Source organism: Nerophis ophidion, linkage group LG22, assembly GCF_033978795.1.
Source record: "Nerophis ophidion isolate RoL-2023_Sa linkage group LG22, RoL_Noph_v1.0, whole genome shotgun sequence".
Lineage (NCBI taxonomy): Eukaryota > Metazoa > Chordata > Actinopteri > Syngnathiformes > Syngnathidae > Nerophis > Nerophis ophidion.
The window spans coordinates 27,906,297-27,931,141 of record NC_084632.1 but is presented as its reverse complement, the minus strand read 5'-3'; the positions used below and the strand labels follow the sequence as shown (position 1 = coordinate 27,931,141).

Sequence of the window (24,845 nt, the reverse complement as noted above, 5' to 3'; positions counted from 1 at the left end):
CCACGACCAGGACGAAAACCACTCTGTTCCTCCTGAATCCGAGGTTCGACTATCCGGCGAAGCCTCCTCTCCAGTACACCTGAATAAACCTTACCGGGAAGGCTGAGGAGTGTGATCCCACGATAGTTGGAACACACCCTCCGGTCCCCCTTCTTAAAGAGAGGGACCACCACCCCGGTCTGCCAATCCAGAGGTACCGCCCCCGATGTCCACGCGATGCTGCAGAGTCTTGTCAACCAAGACAGCCCCACAGCATCCAGAGCCTTAAGGAACTCCGGGCGGATCTCATCCACCCCCGGGGCCTTGCCGCCGAGGAGCTTTTTAACTACCTCAGCGACCTCAGCCCCAGAAATAGGAGAGTCCACTACAGATTCCCCAGGCACCGCTTCCTCAAAGAAAGACGTGTTGGTGGGATTGAGGAGGTCTTCGAAGTATTCCCTCCACCGATCCACAACATCCGCAGTCGAAGTCAGCAGAACACCATCCGCACCATACACGGTGTTGATAGTGCACTGCTTCCCCTTCCTGAGGCGCCGTATGGTGGTCCAGAATCGCTTCGAAGCTGTCCGGAAGTCGTTTTCCATGGCTTCCCCGAACTCTTCCCATGTCCGAGTTTTTGCCTCCGCGACCGCTAAAGCTGCACACCGCTTGGCCCGTCGGTACCCGTCCACTGCCTCCGGAGTCCTATGAGCCAAAAGAACCCGATAGGACTCCTTCTTCAGCTTGACGGCATCCCTCACTGCTGGTGTCCACCAACGGGTTCTGGGATTACCGCCACGACAGGCACCAACAACCTTGCGGCCACAGCTCCAATCAGCCGCCTCGACAATAGAGGTTCGGAACATGGTCCACTCGGACTCAATGTCCCGCACCTCCCTCGTGACATGTTCAAAGTTCTCCCGGAGGTGTGAATTGAAACTCTCTCTGACAGGAGACTCTGCCAGACGTTCCCAGCAGACCCTCACAATGCGCTTGGGCCTGCCAGGTCTGTCCGGCATCCTCCCCCACCATCGCAGCCAACTCACCACCAGGTGGTGATCGGTAGAAAGCTCCGCCCCTCTCTTCACCCGAGTGTCCAAAACATAAGGCCGCAAATCCGATGACACAACTACAAAGTCGATCATGGAGCTGCGGCCTAGGGTGTCCTGGTGCCAAGTGCACATATGGACACCCTTATGTTTGAACATGGTGTTTGTTATCGACAAACTGTGACGAGCACAAAAGTCCAATAACAAAACACCACTCGGGTTTAGATCCGGGCGACCATTCTTCCCAATCACGCCTCTCCAGGTTTCACTGTCGTTGCCAACATGAGCGTTGAAGTCTCCCAGTAGGACAAGGGAATCACCCGGAGGAGCACTTTCCAGTACTCCCTCGAGTGTACCCAAAAAGGGTGGGTATTCTGAACTGCTGTTTGGTGCGTAAGCACAAACAACAGTCAGGATCCGTCCCCCCACCCGAAGGCGAAGGGAAGCTACCCTCTCGTCCACTGGGTTGAACTCAAACGTACAGGCTTTGAGCCGGGGGGCAACCAGAATTGCCACCCCAGCCCGTCGCCTCTCACTGCCGGCAACGCCAGAGTGGAAGAGGGTCCAGTCCCTCTCGAGAGAACTGGTTCCAGAGCCCTTGCTGTGCGTCGAGGTGAGTCCGACTATATCCAGCCGGAACTTCTCTACCTCGCGCACTAGCTCAGGCTCCTTCCCCCCCAGTGAGGTGACGTTCCACGTCCCAAGAGCTAGCTTCTGTAGCCGAGGATCGGACCGCCAAGTGCCCTGCCTTCGGCTCCCGCCCAGCTCACAATGCACCCGACCTCTATGGCCCCTCCTATGAGTGGTGAGCCCATTGGAGGGATGACCCACGTTGCCTCTTCGGGCTGTGCCCGGCCGGGCCCCATGGGAACAGGCCCGACCACCAGGCGCTCGCCATCGTGCCCCAACTCCGGGCCTGGCTCCAGAGCGGGGCCCCGGTGACCCACGTCCGGGCGAGGGAAATCTGGGTTCATTTCGTTGTAATTCCATTGAAGTCTTTGAGCTGCTCTTTGTCTGATCACTCACCTAGGACCTGTTTGTCTTGGGAGACCCTACCAGGGGGCATGAAAACCCCCAGACAACATAGCTCCTAGGATCATTGGGACACGCAAACTCCTCTACCACGGTAAGGTAGCAGCTCAGAGAGGAGGCTTTACATAGTGAAACCCAATATCTAAGTTACATTTAAACCAGTGTGGGTGGCACTGGGAGCAGGTGGGTAAAGTGTCTTGCCCAAGGACACACCGGCAGTGACTAGGATGGCGGAAGCGGGAATCGAACCTGCAACCCTCAAGTTGCTGGCACGGCCGCTCTACCAACCGTGATATCCTTTAGAGATTGATGTCGGTTTTTTATACAATGCCGCCTGAGGGATCGGAGGTCACGGTCATTCAATGTTGGTTTCCAGCCATGCCGCTTACGAGGAGTTATTTCCCCAGATTCTCTGAACCTTTTGATGATATTATGGAACGTAGATGTTGAAATCCTTTAATTTCTTGCAATTGCACTTTGAGAAACGTTGTTCTTAAACTGTTTGACTATTTGCTCACACAGTTGTGTACCTCGCCCCATCCTTTCTTGTGAAATACTGAGCATTTTTGGGAAGCTGTTTTTATACCCAATCATAGCACCCACCTGTTCCCAATTAGCTTGCACACCTTTGGGATGTTCCAAATAAGTGTTTGATGAGCATTCCTCAACTTTATCAGTATTTATGGCCACCTTTCCCAACTTTTTTGTCACGTGTTGCTGGCATCAAATTCTAAAGTTAATGATTACTTGCAAAAAAAAAAAAGTTTATCAGTTTGAACATCAAATATGTTGTCTTTGTAGCATATTCAACTGAATATGGGTTGAAAATGATTTGCAAATCATTGTATTCCGTTTATATTTACATTTAACACAATTTCCCAACTCATAAGGTAACGGGGTTTGTATTAGAATTACTGTCAAATAGGGCTGCACGACTAATTGAAATTGAATCGACATCGAGTTTGTAATTAACCGCAAAAGGATGAGGTTTTTTTTTTGTCCTCCAATCAGAAAAGTTGAGCCCCGCGTTTTTTCGTTTTAAACAGAAAGAAAGACGTCTTACTTTTTGCATCCATCTCAGTACCTGAGCACGTTTATTTATATTTACTGTACCAGTGAAATTGACTGAGCAGAGTGACCGGTCTTTTCAGTTATTAACAATCTTTGTCTCGGCGGCGACAAGAGCGGGCCGTCGCCGCCAACACACTCACAAAAAGCCTCGCGGCCTGCCACTGAGAAGTGCCGCTAACTAACACAAGTAGGAGGAAAAAAATATGACTATAAAGCCTAATGTTCCGTTGTAGGAATATATCAGATGGGCGATATTAGCCCACCAACACGGGCGAACGAGCGAATATGTCGTCGTCATCATATGATTGCAATAAACGAAAATAAAACTTCCGACCTCAATTTTCCAAATGGGAAAAAATGCAATTTAAGATGTTCGATACCTATTTACGTTACATTTTTGCCCACAGAAATGAGTCCATTTTATTTCTTGTTTTTTTATTTATTTAGGATAAAGTTGTCTACCTTACAATTACAGTACAATTGTAAACAATTTTCCAGTGATTATAAATAAAAGTGTATATCCTTTTAAATGGTTGTTTTCATTATTATTACACATTATGATTACATTACATTATAAACACCGTATGGTTTTCATCATATATTTCTCCATTAAAGAGCATGATGTTGACTAAATTTAATTTTGCAGTTTAATGCATTTTTACGTATAAAATATAAAAATCGCCAATCGAATCTCAATTTTGGAGAAAAAAAAAGCAATTCGTTTTTGTCTCAAAATCGTGCAGCCCTGCTGTCAAATGATTTATTGTTATATTCTGATTATTAACACTTTGGAATGTGGATTGATTACGGATTTGTACTCACTATTATATACAAAAATAACTTATAAAAGACCCCAATAGTTGGACACAAATGCATTTTATCGTCAGAATGTCATTCAGGAATTAAAAAAAAATGTTTTACTTAAATGCCCGTCATTTACTTGCTCAACACCTGGTAGCATTTTCATATGATTAAGTCCAATCAGGATTTATTTTGATGTGAAATGTATCAGCGAGCACACAATTCAATCTCATCACTCATGTTTGCATTGCATGTGTTAACTCTTTATTTTGACAGCCCTAATGATTATTTTAATTCCATTAAATTGATATTAAATGTGACATAATACAATACATTGTCCGCCCAATCTGATTGCTTATCTTTTATCTTTGCTGTAAATTTTCGTAAATTCTGTTTATTTCCTTTATTCTTGGTGTGCAAGTAGACTGATACAATGTACCGGTAGTTATCATTTGACGAAAAAACAACATGAATATTGCAACACAATTATTACAAAAGGCCACATTTTTGGGGGAAAAATGTATATCTGTTGAAAATTTTGCACAAAATAATAATACTAATAATAATTTACAATGGGGGTTGAATATTTTTTATTGTTAGCCAAAAGAACAATGGAGTTGTAAAGAGGTCACTGTATTTAGGGCTGCAACGATATTTCGATTAAAACCAATTAGAAAAAAGCTTTAATTTAGTTATGTCGCTTCGATTAATTGTTTAATGAGTGTAACTAATAAATTTGATCAAATCTAGACTGCATGGAGTGCCCGGAACTTTAAAATTTGTGGACATAGTTTCTGCACCGCGGCTGGAATAGGCGCACATTGGAGTGGTGGTTTGCTGTGATCTTTGAGGAAGAGGTTTTTATTGAAAACAATGCATTTTATTATTAATCCACCCATGTTAAAAGTGCAATTTAAATTTTGATGATGTGCATTTATTAGGAAAAAAATGATTTCCCCAAAATACGCAGAAGCTATGAAGTAGAGTTGGGAATCTTTGGGCACCTCAAGATTCGATTACAATTACGATGCAGGAGCTACAATTTCAAGAAAAATGTGATTATTGATGCAGCTTTAATTTATATCTATTGATGTAGTTTTAAAAAAAATCATGTCACTAAATAAGCATTTATCACCTGCAACTTTAAATTACAATGCATTTGTAATAATAAACAGTTAAATTAATTCCCACATTTGTTAAAATAATGGAAATGCGTGCAGAACTGCAACATAAGTGCCCTGAAATAAAGAAACTGGTCGGATCTCTTGGTGAGTTGACTCGCTGCAGTCAGACACATTTTAGAACTGTCTGCATTACTTTACAATACAATACAGCTATCAATTTATTGTAAATTGATAGCTGCAGCCCAAGGTGTACAACAACATCCAACTAATAAGGCACCTTGCTGTTTTGATCTAGTGCAATGAATAAAACGCCCACAACCTCCAAGAACATGACTGAACTGGTGTGCTTTTGTCTGATAAGTCAACACATGTGTGTCGTATGTGTCTATGAGCGTGTAATGTTTGTTGTTGAAGCATTCCAGAAGTCAACATACCAGTATAGACTGGTGCCAAAAGGGAAGGGCCCACACACACTCTCACTATCAGACAGTGCTGTACATTCTGGTCATTCCTTCTTCCACGGGCTCCTCGTTGATACATGTTCTCTACTGTCCCTTTTAGATCCCATTGAAGTCACATCAGGACCTTTTTTTTTTGTTTCAATTAGTGCAACATAGTGTTATAGTTGTACCACTAGTGATACAAATTGTGAAAAACTGCAAAAAATTAAAATGCTTAATTTACTGGCTATCATACTATTTTGTATTCATTTGTTCTACTACAACTGTTTTTTCAATATTATTTTTTTAATCTCCAAAGCCGTATGTAGATTGCATGTTGTAGATGACATAAAGGTAGGCTGGTTACGTTAAAAAAAAAAACCTGTGTCACTTGGATTGAGGGATGGCTACTGCAGTGTGACAAATTTGGGTGGGGAGGGGTTTAGTAAAAAGTGACTTAGTCATTATTATTGCCAACAAAAAGAGGAAGAGACGGTGGAAACCCCTGTTCATTTAGGAGCCGCTGTTGGTTTTAGGAAGAGGCCCCGCATAGGCCTTGTCCTATCATCTCCGCATTGATTCGCATGCATTTGCATGGCAGGGCAAAACACACAGTTAACAGTTGAGCAGGTTTGCAAAAAAGGCCCAGCACCAATGCGGCTTGTTGGTTTTTGCTTGCTGCCTGAATTTGCCCTGCCAAGCGAGTTGCAGATGAGTCTGTATGAGAGCAGCAGGGCAAAGGGGAGGCAAATGCTACGCTTCACTTCATTGTACTATGAATTAATTAAGTTAATTTTTAATCCCTCTTTTCGAACAAAAATGGCTAGTTTCTAATTTAAAGTGTGTACATCTACTTAAGGGAGTAGTGCTGAGAGCGCTGGATTGTCACACGGCTAATTTAGAAGTGGAGCTAGCAAAAAGGATTATCCCAGGGGTCAGGGTTCAATACAAAGCTTGCAAAACATGCGCAGTGCGTGGCTCGCCATTGTTTCAAGTTGCAAGCACAGTTCATTGAAAGAATTCCAAAAAGTGCTGTTAAAGTGAGGTGCACAATGTGGACAATTAATATTTTCATCAACTTTGAAGGGTCAGGAAAATGGTTTGGCAAGTTTTACTGCCAGCTTTTTCACTTAAAATCCCAATTAAGAACTTTCAGTTTTGGTGGATTTTGGCGGCGCCAGTGGACCAAAGCGGTGTTGTTTTGCCAGACGAAGACCACATCTCTATGAGGTATATTGCGTATAGTACTAAACTGACACAATAATACCACAATGATTCAGTATTGCTGATCTTTCCACAGTAGGAACCTACATGTTTTACTTAAACGTTATATTTGGGGTTTGCAGTCATCACATTGCTTTTTCTTTTTACTTTTGAGTTTGTTGCTAGGCTGGTCATGTTAGTGCGAAACTGCAAACTATGCTGGTGGTTAGTTATTGCTACTATGCAAATTTCCGTGGTAGCAATATCATTTTGATTTAAGCATCTAAAGTCACTTACTAGTTTAACAGGAACAGAGCCAAGGCAGGGTTGGTCTAAAATCTCTCGTCTTTGAGCTCGATTGTAAGCCAGGCCACTGTTGATCCTTGATTGTCCCTCCCTTTTACTTTTTTTGTCTTCTGAGACAAAACCTTTAATTTCTTTGGTTGTTTTGGAGCTTCTTCCTCTTCATTTAGTTTTCTGGCGGCAAGCAGGCGTTCGCATCGACTTCCGTCTTTTTAACAAATAGAGAAAGGGGGAGTGACATATTCCGCAATGCAAGTCAGAACATTTGCACCTACTCAGTGGCCTAGTGGTTAGAGTGTCCGCCCTGAGATTGGTAGGTTGTGAGTTCAAACTCCGGCCGGCCGAGTCATACCAAAGACTATAAAAATGGGATCCATTACCTCCCTCCTTGACACTCAGCATAAAAGGTTGGAATTGGGGGTTAAATCACCAAAAATTATTCTTGGGTGCTCCCCTCATCCCCGAGGGTTTGGAACAAGGAGATGGGTCCAATGCAGAGGACACATTTCACCACATCCAGTATGTTTGTGACAATCATTGGTACTTTAACTGTCATTTTTTGTGCGGAAGGGTTCTTAACGCCCTCCTCAATGACGCTAAATGCCAGTAAAAGCGATACAGACCCCTCAGGCTATGACAGAGGTGTCATTCAACTAGGTGTACATCCATGTATCATCCCAAAAAGTTACTTAGTGCTGCATTAAAGGGGAACTGCACTTTGTTTTTGGAATTTTGCCTTATGTTCACAGTCCTAATGTATGACAAGCACACATATGTTTTCTATTTTTAATGCATTCTAAATAGCAAATAAATGCGATCAAAAGTCCGCTTACAGTGAAGCCATATGGGATTGCGCTATTCTGCCTATAAAGCGATCTAAAAACATCCAAACACCTCTATTAAGGCTTTATATACACCCTGTAAGTATGTAGGTAGTAACAAGCACATTCATTATAGCATACATGATGCATTAGTTTCAAAAACACATTCGCTATTTTTTCCAACATCACTGATTATTACTCCCTGCAGACTTCTTTAGCGCCAACAAACATGATAAAACATCAGTTACTGTGCAACGTCTGCTGTCATCAGAATGCCGATTGATAGTCTTCTTATATTCCCGTTTAGATAAAGAGTGACTCATAAACCTTGTGAAGAAAAAACGGGGTGAGACCAAGTGCAGACCAAGCAGCTTTTCGTGTCTTTCTCGCCATTTCTGGGTCTAAATTGGATGCCACAGTTGGAAAATTTGTCAGTTAATGTCCTCATCTGTCCAGGTTATTTATGATCTAGAATAAACTTCCACCAGCTCTGAAGCGAAGCAGCAGTTAACCAGTCGATGATGGACAAGCGTTTTGCTCCCTGTTTGATAATGCGCCACTAAAAATAGTTTGTCTGGGTTGCGCTTATAACAACAATATGATTAATACTTGGTTAATATTCAAGTCACAAAATGTAAATGTAGTATTGTTCGCGCTTTCTAGATTTTTTTTTTAGAGGGCATTATGGACGGAAACGAAGACCTCCCTTTGCCTCCATTGTAAGCCGACTTTTATTTATGTTTATTTACAAGTTACAATGCAAAAAATACACCCATTGTCTTGTTTCTCATTATGATTGCGAACAATAGGCAAAATTCCCCAAAAAGTGCAGTTTCCCTTTAAATACTTAAAATGTGTCTGATACTGTGCTTTGTGCTTACAGTGGTACCACTACTTAAGGGGATTTTAAGCTAAAAGTTGTCTCATGATTAATTGTAATGTTTTAAGTTGCAAGCAAAACATTTTAGATACAAGCATCCCTGCCATTAGTTGGTGGGGAACCCTGTATAAAAAAGTTGTTTCCAACAATTGGAACAAAGAAGGTGAGTGTTACGGACAATACTAAGAAGAAGAAGCGACGTTGATTTCAGATACAATTATTTTGAGTTAACAGCTCCAATTAAGCTTGTAAATTGAGCCAGGGGCACAACTTTAGGAGGTCCCTGTGAGCCTGGATTAGGGCAGGTACATACATGGCAAAGCCGGGCCCCTCACCTGGCTGCGGGCTGGGCAAAAAAAAGCGCATTACTGTTGTCTATCCAAAAACATTTTATAGAATGTAATTTGTGATAAAGTGATGCACAGTTTATTGTATTGATTTCATTGTATTCAGTTACCAAAAACAATACATTATTTACCATATAATTAAACGCTACTGAATGTGGTTCCTCGATGAGGATGATGCCGCTTATTGACTTCAGGTATTAGAGCTGTTGGCGATAAATTGGGGGTGTTTAATTTGCCTTATCTGACATGTCTTTTCCATAGCCTGCTTCCCTTCTTTACTCCCGCCCTCTGTTTTACTCCAGTGAAGACATGGAAAGTCATTAACAAGTGCCCCCTTTGTTGCCGAACAAACACAGATGGTATTTGGCTCATGCATGGGGGATTAGCTGAACCTTGTGCAAGCCAGGGAATCAGGCAACCCCTTTACAAAGAGCTCCAAGCCTACGTGGGTGTCACCTATAAGTTGGGGTTTGAACATGGTGTGACACATCTCTGGGGAGTGTACACATGGTATAAGAGCACCAATATAGTAATGTAGTTCGAAGTTTGGTTTATGCATTAGAAGAAAGGTTGGAAACCGTGGAAAAGCTGCAGACACAACAGGATGTGACTTTGACGTGCCACGGGACGAAGCAGGGACACACACGTCTCAAGTGAAAACCCCCCCCACCAAAATAAAGTTCTGTGGGGCGTTCAGGACAGCAGGGAGGGGGGCTGGATGGAGAACAAACTCGTTTTTGTTCTCCAGGCGGTGTTGACTGCGGCACTGACAAGGGGAGTGACCTTCCACTTTGTTTAAACAAGAGGTTAAAGGTAGGGCCGTGCCCCAGTGCATTGTGTGCCTTGTAGTGTTTGGTGGCACATTCAGAGCACTAAAATGCTTTGACTTCACAATAAAGTCAAATACCTGCAAACATGCTAAGATGGTTGGTTACCAAATAAATGTACACTATATGGACAAAAAGGATAGTTGACTTCCCGTTTGCAGCTGTAACTCCACTCTGGGAAGACATATGTTACATTCTAGAGTTTGTTATAGGTCTTTTTTACATTTTACTTCGCGATGTCCCGATCACGATCATGGGAACAGATTGGTGCCATTATTTCCCAATATTAACTGATTGGTGATCGGCTGATGAGCTTGCGTGTCTTGTCAGAACACCGGCTCGAATTTGAGAGCAAGTTGCAACAAATGCGTCTTCTATCCACAGTAAGCAGCCGCTTCTAAGATATTAATCCTCACCACTATAGTTTATTTTAAGTACCATTACCACTGGAAGATTATGAATGGCCAAGCATGCTACTCCCACACACTTACCAAACAAGACAACCCAATAAGCTAACTGCTGAAGCTTCAAAGTAAAGTAAGGGTGATGATCCATATGCTGATACTATTGATACCTAGGGCCTGTTTTACTAAACGTTTGCAAGAACTAAAACACGTAAACTAATACCATTTTGCATCCCTGTCTTCATTAATATGCTTAATATATGCTGCTCAAAACACCCACAATACAGGGAGGAGAACATGGAAATATAATCAATTAGCACTCACAATGTGATTAATGAACACTCAACGCCGTTTTGGGAGCTGTATTTGGCATTTTACTTTGCACGTTAGAAAAGGACGTGCTAACTGACAGAGTTCCACACAAGGAGTGCTCGCGCTGCAAAGACAGATGATGGACAGAAAATCCTCTGTCCTACGTCAACATATTTGGATGGTCAGAAATAAAAAATATTAGTCACATCATCTAGGTTATGTTAGGTTAAGTTTATTTTTGAACGTGTATAAAGTTTCAATACGATACATCACATATACACAGTTTTGTTTTTTTCCTTACATGTCCAAAAAGGAGTAGGAAGAAGCAATGCTTAGTCAACTCTACCCCCTTTCTACTTCACAGTAGTTACTGACACATATATTCACTTCCTGTTCTCAATTTGTAAACAATTTACATCCATGAATTCTTAACACAACAGTTCTCTTCATGAATAGCTAAGTCAGTTATGATTCACCCAATGAAATGAAAGTTATATGATTTTTTAATAAGTTCAAGTCATGATTTTTCTTCTTTGTACTTTGTAAACACTTGTAGTTTGAACAGTGTCTTGAATTGGATCATATAAGTACATTGTTTGACTTCTTTACCTAATCCATCCCATAATTTAATTCCACATACAGATATGCTAAAAATTTTGAGTGTTGTACATGCATACAAGTGTTTTAAGTTATATTTTCTTTTTTTGTTGAGAATAATTATTGTACATTCTTGGGTAGCAGGTTATAGTTTGCTTTTTACATCATTTTAGCTCTTTGCAAATGCACCAAGTCGTTGAATTTCGGGTTTTTTTTATTCAATAAATAAAGGTGTTTTCTATATCCAATTATTACCATTATGTGTTGGTGTCATTTAATATTGTTTTAATGACGTTCGTTTTTTGACAAAGGATATACAAACCCTGTTTCCATATGAGTTGGGAAATTGTGTTAGATGTAAATATAAACGGAATACAATGATTTGCAAATCCTTTTCAACCCATATTCAGTTGAATGCACTACAAAGACAAGATATTTTATGTTCAAACTCATAAACTTTATTTTTTTTTTTTTTTATAATAATTACCTTAGAATTTCAAGGCTGCAACACGTGCCAAAGTAGTTGGGAAAGGGCATGTTCACTACTGTGTTACATCACCTTTTCTTTTAACAACACTCAATAAATGTTTGGGAACTGAGGAAACTAATTGTTGAAGCTTTAAAAGTGGAATTCTTTCCACAGTCCGGGGTCTCCGCTGTCGTATTTTACGCTTCATAATGCGCTACACATTTTCGGTGGGAGACAGGTCTGGACTGCAGGCAGGCCAGGGAAGTACCCGCACTCTTTTACTACAAAACCACGCTGTTGTAACACGTGGCTTGGCATTGTCTTGCTGAAATAAGCAGGGGCGTCCATGATAATGTTTCTTGGATGACAACATATGTCGCCCCAAACCTGTATGGACCATTCAGCATTAATGGGGCCTTCACAGATGTGTAAGTTACCCATGCTTTAGGCACTAATACACCCCCATACCATCACAGATGCTGGATTTTGAACTTTGCGCCTGTAACAATCAGGATGGTTATTTTCCTCTTTGTTCCGGAGGCCACAAAGTCCACAGTTTCCAAATATAATTTGAAATGTGGACTCGTCAGACCACAGAACACCTTTCCACTTTGCATCAGTCTATCTTAGATGAACTCGGGCCCAGCGAAGCCAGCGGCGTTCCTTGGTGTTGTTGATAAATGGGTTTTGCTTTGCATAGCAGAGTTTTAACTTGCACTTACAGATGTAGCAACCAACTGTCGTTACTGACAGTGGTTTTATGAAATGTTTCTGAGCCCATGTGGTGATATCCTTTACACACCGATGTCTGTTTTTGATGCAGTACCGCCTGAGAGGTCAACGGTCCGTAATATGATCGCTTACGTGCAGTGATTTCTCCAGATTTTCTGAACCTTTTGATGATTTTACGGGCCGTAAATGGTAAAATCCCTAAATTCCATGCAATAGCTTGTTGAGAAATGCTGTCACCAATTTGCATGTCGCACTCTCTCTCTCGAGAGAGTATTTAGGCATGTGTGCATGCAATGTGTGTCAGGCGCTAATAAGGCTTATAACACAAAAGTAAACCCCCACACACACTGACTCAGAGTATGCTAATCATTTACCTCCAGCGGCTGTATCCTCTATCCACTATAGTGCATGTGCAGGTCGACGCACACGCACTTCACAAATAGAAATGCTTTACTAAGGCATGTCTGAATTTGCTCACGTGCAATCAGATTCCCCGTGATGAGAAAAGCAGATTATTTTATCTCCTCGAATTCTCGGCCCAGATTGATAACAGGAAGTCAGACAACGTCCATAAAAGCATTTCCCTGTAATCTGTTGTAAAAATCAGTATGTCTTCAAAAGCAGTATGTTTACTACTGCTTATCGCGTTATCCTCGTACCAGATGTCTGACCTAACGTGACAAAGATAACCAAAAAACAGAAGCTCTGAAGAATGTGTTTTGGTGTTGGCGGGGAAAAAAAAGGAGAAACATGCCACAACTTCAAATGTGTGTGTGCTTAAGGCAAAAAAACAAACACTTTATGACGTTTAAAGTGCATGTTTGTTTCAAATCCTGTTAAAATTTGACCGTGGGAGCTTCGAATGTGCACACCAACATCACAATGCGCTTGTGTGCGTGCGTGTGTGCGTGTGTGTGTGTGTGTGCGTGTGTTATTGCTGTGTGTTGATAACAAATACCACACTTTGTACAGTACTTATTACCTCTGCCAAGGAACTGGTGTTCCCACTTGTACGGTTTGATTATTTACTAAAAATACAAGACTTTGTTTGATAAATATGGGTCATTGTAACTCTCAAGAAAAAAAACTTACATTTCTGTCCTTTAAATCTGATCAAACGCATAATGAACTATTTAAAACATGTATTAGCGCATCTCAGGTAACTTTTTTTTTTTTTTTTTTTACCAGGCTCCCAGCCAAATATAACTTTTTTCAGTAACATAACTTTTTTGCCTATTCCTAGCAAACACATTAAATATTGCAACCTGTCATTTATGTTAATAGCATTTTGACACAATGATTCAACTAGGAATATTTTTGGTAACAGGACTGTGCTGAGATTTTACCCCACCCTCCAATCATTGTATCAGCAAATATTATCAAAGATACAGAACAAATAAAGGAGTTAACCTACTTTTGGCTTTCCCATGGCCTGCAGAGAATTTGAATGATGCAACCTCCTGTGGACCAGGTGACTTGCAGAATATTTGGATAACAGTACTGGGTGAAAACTCCCCAAAAATGTCAGAAATTTAACTAAATTGTTATTTGTTTTTTTTTAAATAAACCTAAAGTATAATTGGGGTAAAAGGCAACACAGCTACAATATGTAAATAATATATAAAAAATTGTTAAGGATGTCAATGATTATTTTTAAGTCTAAATTAAAACTAACAGCAAATGCTATATTTTTCAGTTCAACATAGTTTAAATTAATATTTTAAATCATATTTATTAAATCAGAGACCAGACTAGTATGCAGAACACTATGCTTACTAAGAACTGTATTTTGCAAGTTAATTTTATCATGTATTTATTCTACATTTTATTTAATGGGGACACACATGGCACCGATTCGGTGGAATGGTTCCTTTGCTGAACTTGTAGAACTCGATCCAATGAGGAGGACATTTAAATAAAATTTAACTACATTTCTCAACAAGAATTTGGTTTGGAAAGAAATTTCAACTATGCACTTTCACATGTCCAGTGCAAAAGCTGTTTAGAAATTAAGTCTGAATAGTATTTGTATTTTTATCACAACCGTACGTTGTATTTTACTGTAAATAAAGACTGTGTTTTTTTATTTTTATTTGGACATGGTTGAATAGAAAGTCCTGAGTTCAATCCCGGGCTCTGGATTTTTCTGTGCGGAGTTTGCATGTTCTCCCCGTGACTGTGTGGGTTCTCTCCGGGTACTGCGGCCTCCTCCCACCTCCAAATACATGCACCTGGGAATAAGTTGATTGGCAACACTAAATTGGCCCTCGTGTGTGAATGTGAGTGTGAATGTTGTCTGTCTATCTGTGTTGGCCCTGTGATGAGATAGCGACTTGTCCAGGGTGTACGCCGCCTTCTGCCCGATTGTATTTGAGATGGGCTCCAGCGCCCCCCACGACCCTGAAGGGAATAAGCGATAGAAAATGGATGGATTGATAGTATTTGTATTTTTATCACACCCGTACGTTGTATTTTACTGTCAATAAAGACTGTTTTTTAATTTTTATTTGGACATGGTTGAATAGAAGGTCCTGAGTTCAATCCTGGCTCGGGATCTTTCTGTGTGGAGTTTGCATGTTCTCCCCGTGACTGCGTGGGTTCTCTCCGGGTACTCTGGCTTCCTCCCACCTCCAAAGACATGCACCTGGGGATAGGTTGATTGACAACACTAAATTGGCCCTCGTGTGTGAATGTGAGTGTGAATGTTGTCCGTCTATCTGTGTTGGCCCTGCGATGAGGTGGCAACTTGTCCAGGGTGTACCCAGTCTACCGCCCAAATGCAGCTGAGATAGGCTCCAGCACAAGCAGGACAAAACGAATGGATGGATGAATAGATCATATGACCATCTCTTGATAGGGTTATTATTTTAGCTTTTAATTTTTTTTATTTTTTTGGTATCGATTACTAAAATAACCGATACTATTGATTATTTTAGTAAACGATTATCTAGTCTGTTTGATTAATTGAGTAATCAAATAAAACAAACTTGATATCTTAAATGCATATTTTAGGGAAAATAGTTAAAATAAACGTTAGTTGTTTTTTTTACCTGTGATTCCCTTTATTCTTTTTTCTAACAAAGGCACATCATTAACAATGAAACTGTAATTTTAACATGTATGCATTAATAAACACTCGCACACCAGCGCTTTCACATGCAGCGGCCTTTCAGAAACTACATTTGCATATTTAATATTCCAGGCACTTTGAGGCCAAGATTAAATGAATTTTTATTAGTTACACTTATTAAACAATTAATCAAATCCCTGTACTATAAATACCAATTTTTTTTTTTTATAATCAATTAATTGTTGCAGGCCTACTTGTAATCACGATTGTTAGCTGATTGACTTAAATAAATATAAATGTTATGGGCTATTTTTAGTGTTTGTGTGTGTGAGTCTGTGCATGCTTTTACTGATTAGAATCCAAACACGTCTGATTCATTGGAGCTTTACAGTGAGTTAAATGTAGAGCCTTCTTTCCCTATCTAATCCTATATTGTCAAGCTCTTTGCATCCTCCTCCTAATTGGAAGAGCAGGTTAAGGTTATGCTATTTTTTCCTATTTCATTTTATATTGCACACTTTTCGTCTTGGCGTTTATCGTTGTGAGGACCCTCAGGAGTACACTGAACAGGCTCGCCAAAAGAGCATAGCTGGCACTTAATGGGATTAAAAAGTGACTGTTAAATTGTGCTCTTCATTCTACTTACTGAGCTGGAGTGATATGATGGGATTTATGGCATACTGTACTGTTGTTTGCTATAAATAGAAGGCAAGACGATAATACTTCGGTAAGTAGGAGTGAAAAGTTGCGGCAGTGATAAACTTAGAACTTCCTATATCCGTCATTCTAAGTAGACAACAGGAACTTTGGGAATAATACAAGCACTAAGTTGACCTGATTCATGTCCTTCCTGTCTTTGACGTTGGTTACTTGGCAACCATCTCTTTGGAATTCCATTTATGTTTAAATCTCACAAGATCGTCACATTTTTCATTTTACTTAAGCAATGAATCATATACATTTGTGGTGTCAGTACTAATCGATTAAAAAATAGCAAAAATCTAACTAAAATTAAAAAAAAAAAATGTATATATATATATATATATATATATATATATATATTTGTTTTTTTTTCTAACCGAATACGTTGTGCGATTCAGAATCGATTCTCATTTAAAAAAAAATGTTTTTTAAATTTTTTATTTCTTGTAAAAAAAAAATTTTTTTTATCAATCCAACAAACCACTACACAGCAATACCATAACAATGCAATCCAATTCCAAAACCAAACCTGACCAGGCAACACTCAGAACTCCAATGAACAGAGCAATTGAGAGGAGGCACAAACACGACACAGAACAAACCAAAAGTAGTGAAACAAAAATGAATATTATCAACAACAGTATCAATATTAGTTAGAATTTCAGCATAGCAGTGATTAAAAATCCCTAATTGACATTACCATTAGACTTTTATAAAAATTAAAAAAAAAGAACACTAGTGTCACAGTGGCTTACACTTGCATCGCATCTCATAAACTTGACAACACACTGTGTCCAATGTTTTCACAAAGATAAAATAAGTCATATTTTTGGTTCGTTTGATAGTTAAAACAAATTTACATTATTGCAATTAGTTGATAAAACATTGTCCTTTATAATTATAAAAGCTTTTTTTTTTTTTTTAAATCTACTACACTGCTAGCATGTCAGCAGACTGGGGTAGATATTGCTGAATATCCTATGTATTGAATGAATACAGAATCGTTTTGAATCAGAAAAATATTGTTTTTGACTCGAGAATCGCGTTGAATCGAAAAAAATTGATCACGACCCCAAGAATCGATATTGAATCAAATCGTGGGACACCCAAGGATTCGCAGCCCTAATATACATATATATATATATATATATATATATATATATATATATATGTATATATATATATATATATATATATATATATATGTATACATATATATATATATATATATATATATGTATATATATGTATATATATATATGTATATATATGTATATATATATATGTATATATATATACATATATATCTTTATATATATATATTTATATGTGTATGTATATATACATATATATCTTTATATATATCTATATGTGTATATATGTATATATATTTATATGTGTATGTATGTATATATATATATATATCTATATGTGTATATATGTATATATATTTATATGTGTATGTATGTATATATATTTATATATATATATATATATATATATATTACATGTATTTATTTTTTGTCCTGTCCAGCAACTGAAGCAAATCACATTGCTGATATAGATGCCTATATTTACTGTACAGATTTACTTTAGAAAAGAGAAGTGTGGGATACTTCTATTGTTGCCTTATTTGTTTTTGACTTTATTAAATGTTTGGGTTAAAATGTATTAAACAAAACAAAGTTTATTTTAAGTCATTTATAAATTCATCAGAGCTGCTATCTGCTTTATTGAGAAATGTAGTTAATAATAGAACTGGCAACCAATGTTATTAAAAGATGATTTTGAATCGAGAATCGATTTTTAATCAAATTGTTACCCCCAAGAATCGAATCGAATTGTGTGGTGCCCAAGGATTCACAGCCCTAATATACATGTAGTTCCCATACTGTTTATTTTTGTAATGTTTTTGACAAGTCAATACATGTATGGGACAGATTCCAAAATTGAATGTGCCCTCATTGGGCCAAGCCGCAGTCCCCAACAATATATCAGATCAAATCAAACTTTATTTATAGAGCACTTTTCATACACAGGCAAGTGGCAACTCAAAGTGCTACACAGAAGAAAAAAAAATGAAAGAAAATAAAGTAGTCTAATATTTTTTTGGTATAAACACTGTCAAACAGATGCTTATACCCTTCCTTTTCATTGTATATGATTGGTAACACTATACAAAATATTTCACAGATAAACTTAGAACAGGTATATTAAGCTAACTTGTTTGGGGGCCCAAATTTCCAGATAGCTAGACCGTGGGGTCGGACTTATTGTTTATACTCCAGAAAACCAGCAGCCTCTACAGGACACATTTTATTTTGGTCCATTTATTTTGTCCATTTGTTTTTTCAATCCCGGGCTCGGGATCTTTCTGTGTGGAGTTTGCATGTTCTCCCCGTGACTGTGTGGGTTCCCTCTGGGTACTCCGGCTTTCTCCCACTTCCAAAGACATGCACCTGGGGATAGGTTGATTGGCAACACTAAATTGGCCCTAGTGTGTGAATGTGAGTGTGAATGTGAATGTTGTCTATCTGTGTTGGCCCTGCAATGAGTTGGTGAATTGTCCAGGGTGTACACCGCCTTCCGCCCCATTGTAGCTGAGATAGGCACCAGTGCCCCCTGCCACCCAGAAGGGAATAAGCAGTAGAAAATGGATGGATATTTTGTCAGAGTTACAGGAGTGCTCTGCTGTGTTTAAAGGACATTCTGCAAAAAAGCTAGTTGTCAAAGATCATCCATATGTCAAAACTCTAGAGTTTTTAAGAGTCTGCTGCAAGAATTTGAGCCTCTTACAAGGTTTTTGAACTGAACTCGCGGGCCACCAGTTGAATAACCCAAATGATAAAAAAGAGAGGACCTAAAATGGAACCTTGAAGAACACCACTATTATGACTACAGAAGTTAAACAAATGACTACTGAATGAATCTGAAGTAAAGATGTTAGTTACATAAATCACCTTACAAAAAAAATGTGTTACTGGCAAAAAGGAGAAGACTTAAAGAGGTGCCTTGCGGAACGCCTCAGTTATGTAGATCCAAAGTTTGGACCCCAGTGTTCTTTGTTTGCTGGCAATGTTAAAATGTCAATGAAATGATCTGCCAACATACATGTTTACATTGGTCCAAGTTTCTCTATACAACAAGAGAATGGCAGTGTTTTTAGGAATTTGCTGCAAAAATGTTTGTCTCCCAGTTTTGAACTAAACTCGGGGGCTGGTTTGGTGTCATTCAGGGGGTGGATTTGGCACTCGGCCCACCTACAGACTTGTTTGAAAACTAATCCAGACATAAGCAAAAGAGAGACCAAACAGACGGTTAGCACAAAAAGCAGCCTTTATTATTCTAGTACTTATCCTTTCGTCTTCACCTTCAATAAATACTTCATGGGCTTTATGGAGACAGACATTGTTTTTTGTATTTTCTGGAGGTTTAAGTAAGTACTATGATACTTTTAGCAGCAGAGTTGCAGAAGGAAACAATATTTAAGATATAAAATTTGATCATAACTCTATTTTGGCCCGAATTTCAGGTGTACTAAAGGACTACCTACGGGAGCTACCCTACCCTCTGATCACCAAGCAGCTGTATGAGGCAGTATTGGACTCCATGGTCACCAGACCTCTGAGGATGGGAGCAGGGGGCTGCGAGAATGACCAGGCCGACTCAGAACACACCGTCAGCTTGCTGGAAAACTTGCCTGAGGTGGAGCGGGTGAGTAAGATCCCCTAAATATTCTTGGCCTGCTCTCATTACCTCTTTGTAGATATCGCAGGTGGCTTAGACAGGTTTTATTGTGGTTTATAAGAGAAATAATGACAATATAGTGAGCTACACCAAACGATTGAGATAAATTCGTATTTTATCTTACGAGTTTTGGTGGTTGGATGGCAGGATAGCCACCTAATAAGTCACGCCAAACACATGTATTCATAGCGGACTGCCTCTGATAATTTAATTTATGGAAAATTGGTGTTTTAGCTAAAACGCACAAAATTAAGAACCATTTCCTTGTAAGATTTGCAGTTACATACCACTGTCATCATATTGACAAAAGGCCACATTGTTAAAATGAGCTTTGTAAAAGCATCAACTCCATTGGATTTCATTATATTTTACAGGGTAGTTACTGGGGCTGCTAATCTTTGGGTGTCCCACGATTTGATTGAATATCGATTCTTGGGGTTGCGATTCGATTATATATCAATTTTTTCGATTCAACGCGATTCTCGATTCAAAAACTATATTTTTACGATTTAAAACAATTCTGTATTCATTCAATACATATGATTTCAGCAGGATCTACCCCAGTCTGCTGACATGCTAGCAGTGTAGTAGATTTTTTTTTAAAAGCTTTTATAATTGTAAAGGACAATATTTTATCAACTGATTGCCATTATGTAAATTTGTTTTAACTATTAAACGAACCAAAAATATGATTTATTTTATCTTTTTGAAAACATTGTGTTGTCAAGCTTATGAGATGCGATGCAAGTGTAAGTCACTATTGTTCTTTTTTTCGAAATTTTTATAAATGTCTAATGATAATGTCAATTAGGGATTTTTAATCACTGCTATGCTGAAAATATAACTAATATTGATACTGTTGTTGATAATATTCATTTTTGTTTCACTACTTTTGTTTTGTTCTGTGCCGTGTTTGTGTCTCCTCAATTGCTCTGTTTATTGCAGTTCTGAGTGTTGCTGGGTCAGGTTTGGTTTTGGAATTGGATTGCATTGTTATGGTATTGCTGTGTATTGGTCTGTTGGATTGATAAAACATAAATAAATAAATAAAAATTAAAAAAATAAATAAAAATAAAATATATATATATATATTTTTTTTTAATCGATTCCGAATCGCACAACGTGAGAATCGCGATTCGTATTCGAATCGATTTTTTCACACACCCCTAGTAGATACATTTTATGAATGCTGGACTAGTTTGAGGTTCTTGACCTAACAACTAACAAATAAGTGTTTAGGAGATAGAAACTCACCTATTTTATAACAAATCAAACTTACTGTCTTTTTTTGCACAAGCATGTATTAAAAACATTCATACCCAAGCTTCATGTTTACATTAAACTCTAAACTCAGATAGTAAAATAACCCCATGTTGTGTAACTGCTTTTCCAACGTGAAAAAAAATACACATGCACAACATGAAATTATTTTTCAAGCTGATATACTTGATAAATATACCGTGGAACTTCGATTTACGAACTAAATTTGTTTTTGAACAGGATTCATAAACAAAAAAGCATGCGTATTTTAGCACCTTTCAGACAATGTAAACATGAATATTGGGTGCCAGCCCTGACAAAGGTTCATATTTTAGTAAACATTTGTACACTTTGAACACAATATAAAGCTCTATACAGTACTGTATACAAAACAAACAGACCAATGGGTGATGGATTAATGTTCTATTTAACAACAAAGTAAAAAAAAAAAAAAAAAATAACAGCTAGCTGAAATGTCTTCATTTGACAACACTTACACACACTGTCACTAGCCCTGTGGTGCACTCAGTTGGAAATAGCAAAACTCCTTATTTTTAACAGCCTGGTCGTTACAATGATTGGAAATAAAAAAGTAAATCCACTTTACTTTATCTGCTAATCTTCTTGGCGTGCAGTGGAACGGCGAGAGGGGGGTAGGGAAATCAATCAATCAATGTTTATTTATATAGCCCTAAATCACAAGTGTCTCAAAGGGCTGCACAAGCCACAACGACATCCACGGTTCAGCGCCCACATAACGGCAAGGAAAAACTCACAACCCAGTGGGACGTCAATGAGAATGACTATGAGAAACTTTGGAGAGGACCGAAAATGTGGGTAGCCCCCCCAGGGGAATAATAGTGTCAACAACTCTGTCGATACTTCCTGGAAGTCTTTGAAAGCCATAAAAATTGTGTAAAAAGGCTTAAAAGCACCAGTGGATGATAGCATGTTTTTATTCGGTCTGTTGATCATAAACCAAAAAGTTTGTCCAATGAGGGGTTCGTAAATGGAGCGTCCACTGAATCCTAATGTTATTTCCATTCCATCCTTGGCCCCTAGGGGACCTCCTGCGACTAATAATCATAATAATGACATGTTTGTACTTGTTTCAGATGACACTGCGGATACTTCTCGACCACCTCAAGTTGGTGGCGTCCCACCAGGAAGTGAACAAGATGACCTGTCAGAACCTGGCGGTGTGTTTCGGCCCCGTGTTGCTCAGCCAGCGCCAGGAGGCGTCCTGTCACAGCAACCGGGTCTTCATCGACTCAGAGGAACTCGCCAGTGCGCTCCACTTTAAAAAGCACATCGAAGTCTTGCACTACTTGCTGCAGCTGTGGCCAGGTAATATTTCCATGGTTCTATTGGTGTGACTCAAAATAATCTACTGTAACTACACATAAGAACTTTTGATTGCTGAGGATATCCACCACCATTTGACAGCAATCAGCTGCCATCTGTTTCCTCCTCACAGACTAAACTGGCCATAGAGGGCTTCAATATGGTAGACTGTGTTTTTGTACCACCTAGTTTAGCTCAACCATTGGAGGTGGGGCCCCCTTTCCTATAAAAAACCCACCAAACAAGGGCAGCACAAGCACAACTTAACAGCCGTTCATGCCCGCTGCAGTTTAGTGCGAAAAGTGAAAATGCAGCTAATATGTAACCTCTAGTTCAGTGATTCTCAAACTATGGTATGCATACCCCTAGTGGTACGTGGGCCCCATTTAGTGGTACACCAAATGATCAATTAAATATCAAAATGAAGTGACTCCAGCCGTTATCAAAGGTTTATCAGTTTTTTCAATTGAATAATGGAATAATGGAAGACTTCTGTAAGCCGCAGTCGACGCCAAAATAAATAAGACGCAAACAGAAGTGTCTTACTCCATCATTTCTATCACTCAACACCTGTGGGAACCAAATGTTCCCCACATTCTCCCCTTATATCTATGCTTTTCTAGCCCCCTAGCCAATCAACCTGCAGAACACATGTAAACAAAGACGAACATTGGCAAAGAAAGCTGCACATAATAATGATGCTTTTAAGGCCATTGGAAACTACAACATCTGTTATACGTTGAATATACTACATGTGGAACATAACATAGGACCGGTGCGTTACAATATCAATCAATTAGAAAACTATTAAAAACATAAAATACTCTCCAAAAAAAATCCTAAAATATTAAATATACTTGGTAAATAAAACCTGTGCCTTGTTTTTAATGAATACTTAGGCCTTCTAAGCTACTGTGTTTCAATGTTGGCCATTATGGATGTATCCATATGAACATATTATATTATGGTAATTGTGACCAAAATTATCACGGTTATCATTAATATCACTGTATTGTTGAATGCGCTCAACAAGTACTTATAAACACTCTGAAATCATTACACCAGGCTTTAGTTAAACATTATAATAAAATAGATTGACACAGAATACACTTTCATTAGCAGAATAAATATTAGTATTGTTCTGGCTTCTTGGGCAGCACGGTGGTATAAGGGTTAGTGCATGTGCGTCACAATACGAAGGTTCTGAGTTCAATCCCGGGCTCTGGATCTTTCTGTGTGGAGTTTGCATGTTCTCCCTGTGACTGCGTGTTGCCAATCAACCTGGGGATAGGTTGATTGGCAACATTAAATTGGTCCTAATGTGTGAATGTGAGTGTGAATGATGTCTGTCTAGCAGTGTCAGCCCTGCGATGTGGCGACTTGTCCAGGGTGTACCCCGCCTTCCGCCTGATTGCAGTTGAGATAGTCTCCAGCATCCCCCGCTCCCCTGAAAGTGACAAGCGGTAGAAAATGGATGGATGGATGGGTTCTGGCTTCTTAAGAGCCATATTATTTTTATTTGAATGTCAAAATATGTTTATCTTCTTCGGTTTTAATTTGTAAAGGTTTTATAATGTTTTTAATGATGAATAAAAAACAGCGTTTTGGCGCATCACTTTCGGTTTATATGACGTCACACAAGTTATTTTCCTGGTGTCATTATCTCTTTGAGTACAGACTACGAGCGGTCACTTCTCCAGTAAATGAGCAGTATCATCTGTCCATTAATTTATTTAACTGTTATCAATCAGAGTTTTATGATAATTTTATTTTAAAACGATATTACTAACTGTCGGGATTTTTACCACGGTTCATCATTGTACCGTTTTTTATTACATCCCTACTGGAGAGCCAAGTGCATTCTGAGGTGGTACTCGGTGAAAAAAGTTTGAGAACCAATGATCTAATTTATTTATGAGTTGCCTTTATAAAGACTACGTTTCGACAGATTGTTGAGCGTTTGTCCAGAAATTTAAGGGTTCCTGGTCTGCATTCAGCTGCCACTACCTTCAGTCACTACATCAACATGGTGACACACATGAATCTTAATGACATTCACAAGTGTTAGTAAAACTTCATGTTCCACAATTGTCACACAACAAAGAGCAAAATGCATCGCGGCAAAGTGCGCCTCAGTAATGAGCCCGCTGTCATTTATGAGTTCCCTGACTAACGTGGGGTATGCGTGTCCGCAGGCTGGATGGGAGAATATGAATTAGAGAAGCGTACGTAACTTCAAGTGCATAACAAACACTTAAATGCAAACAGCAGAATAGGGCTCAAAGTGGTTTGATGGCGCTAGCTGCAGATAGGGGGGAACAAAAGAGCGCT

General features: G+C 39.1%; 1 protein-coding gene across 2 annotated transcripts in view; it reads left to right on the top strand.

The window, feature by feature from the left end:
* The window catches only part of syde2 (synapse defective 1, Rho GTPase, homolog 2 (C. elegans)), an 83,545-nt gene that overhangs the window by 45,077 nt on the left and 13,623 nt on the right, over positions 1-24,845 (top strand). Inside the window, exons 6-7 of one of the 2 annotated variants that reach the window (XM_061883641.1) lie at positions 19,696-19,877; positions 22,286-22,517. In XM_061883641.1, the coding sequence (XP_061739625.1) occupies positions 19,696-19,877; positions 22,286-22,517 (414 nt within the window). Of the gene's footprint in view, positions 1-5,617; positions 5,752-19,695; positions 19,878-22,285; positions 22,518-24,845 lie in introns of those variants that run through there. The other variant, XM_061883642.1, reaches the window with a different exon arrangement.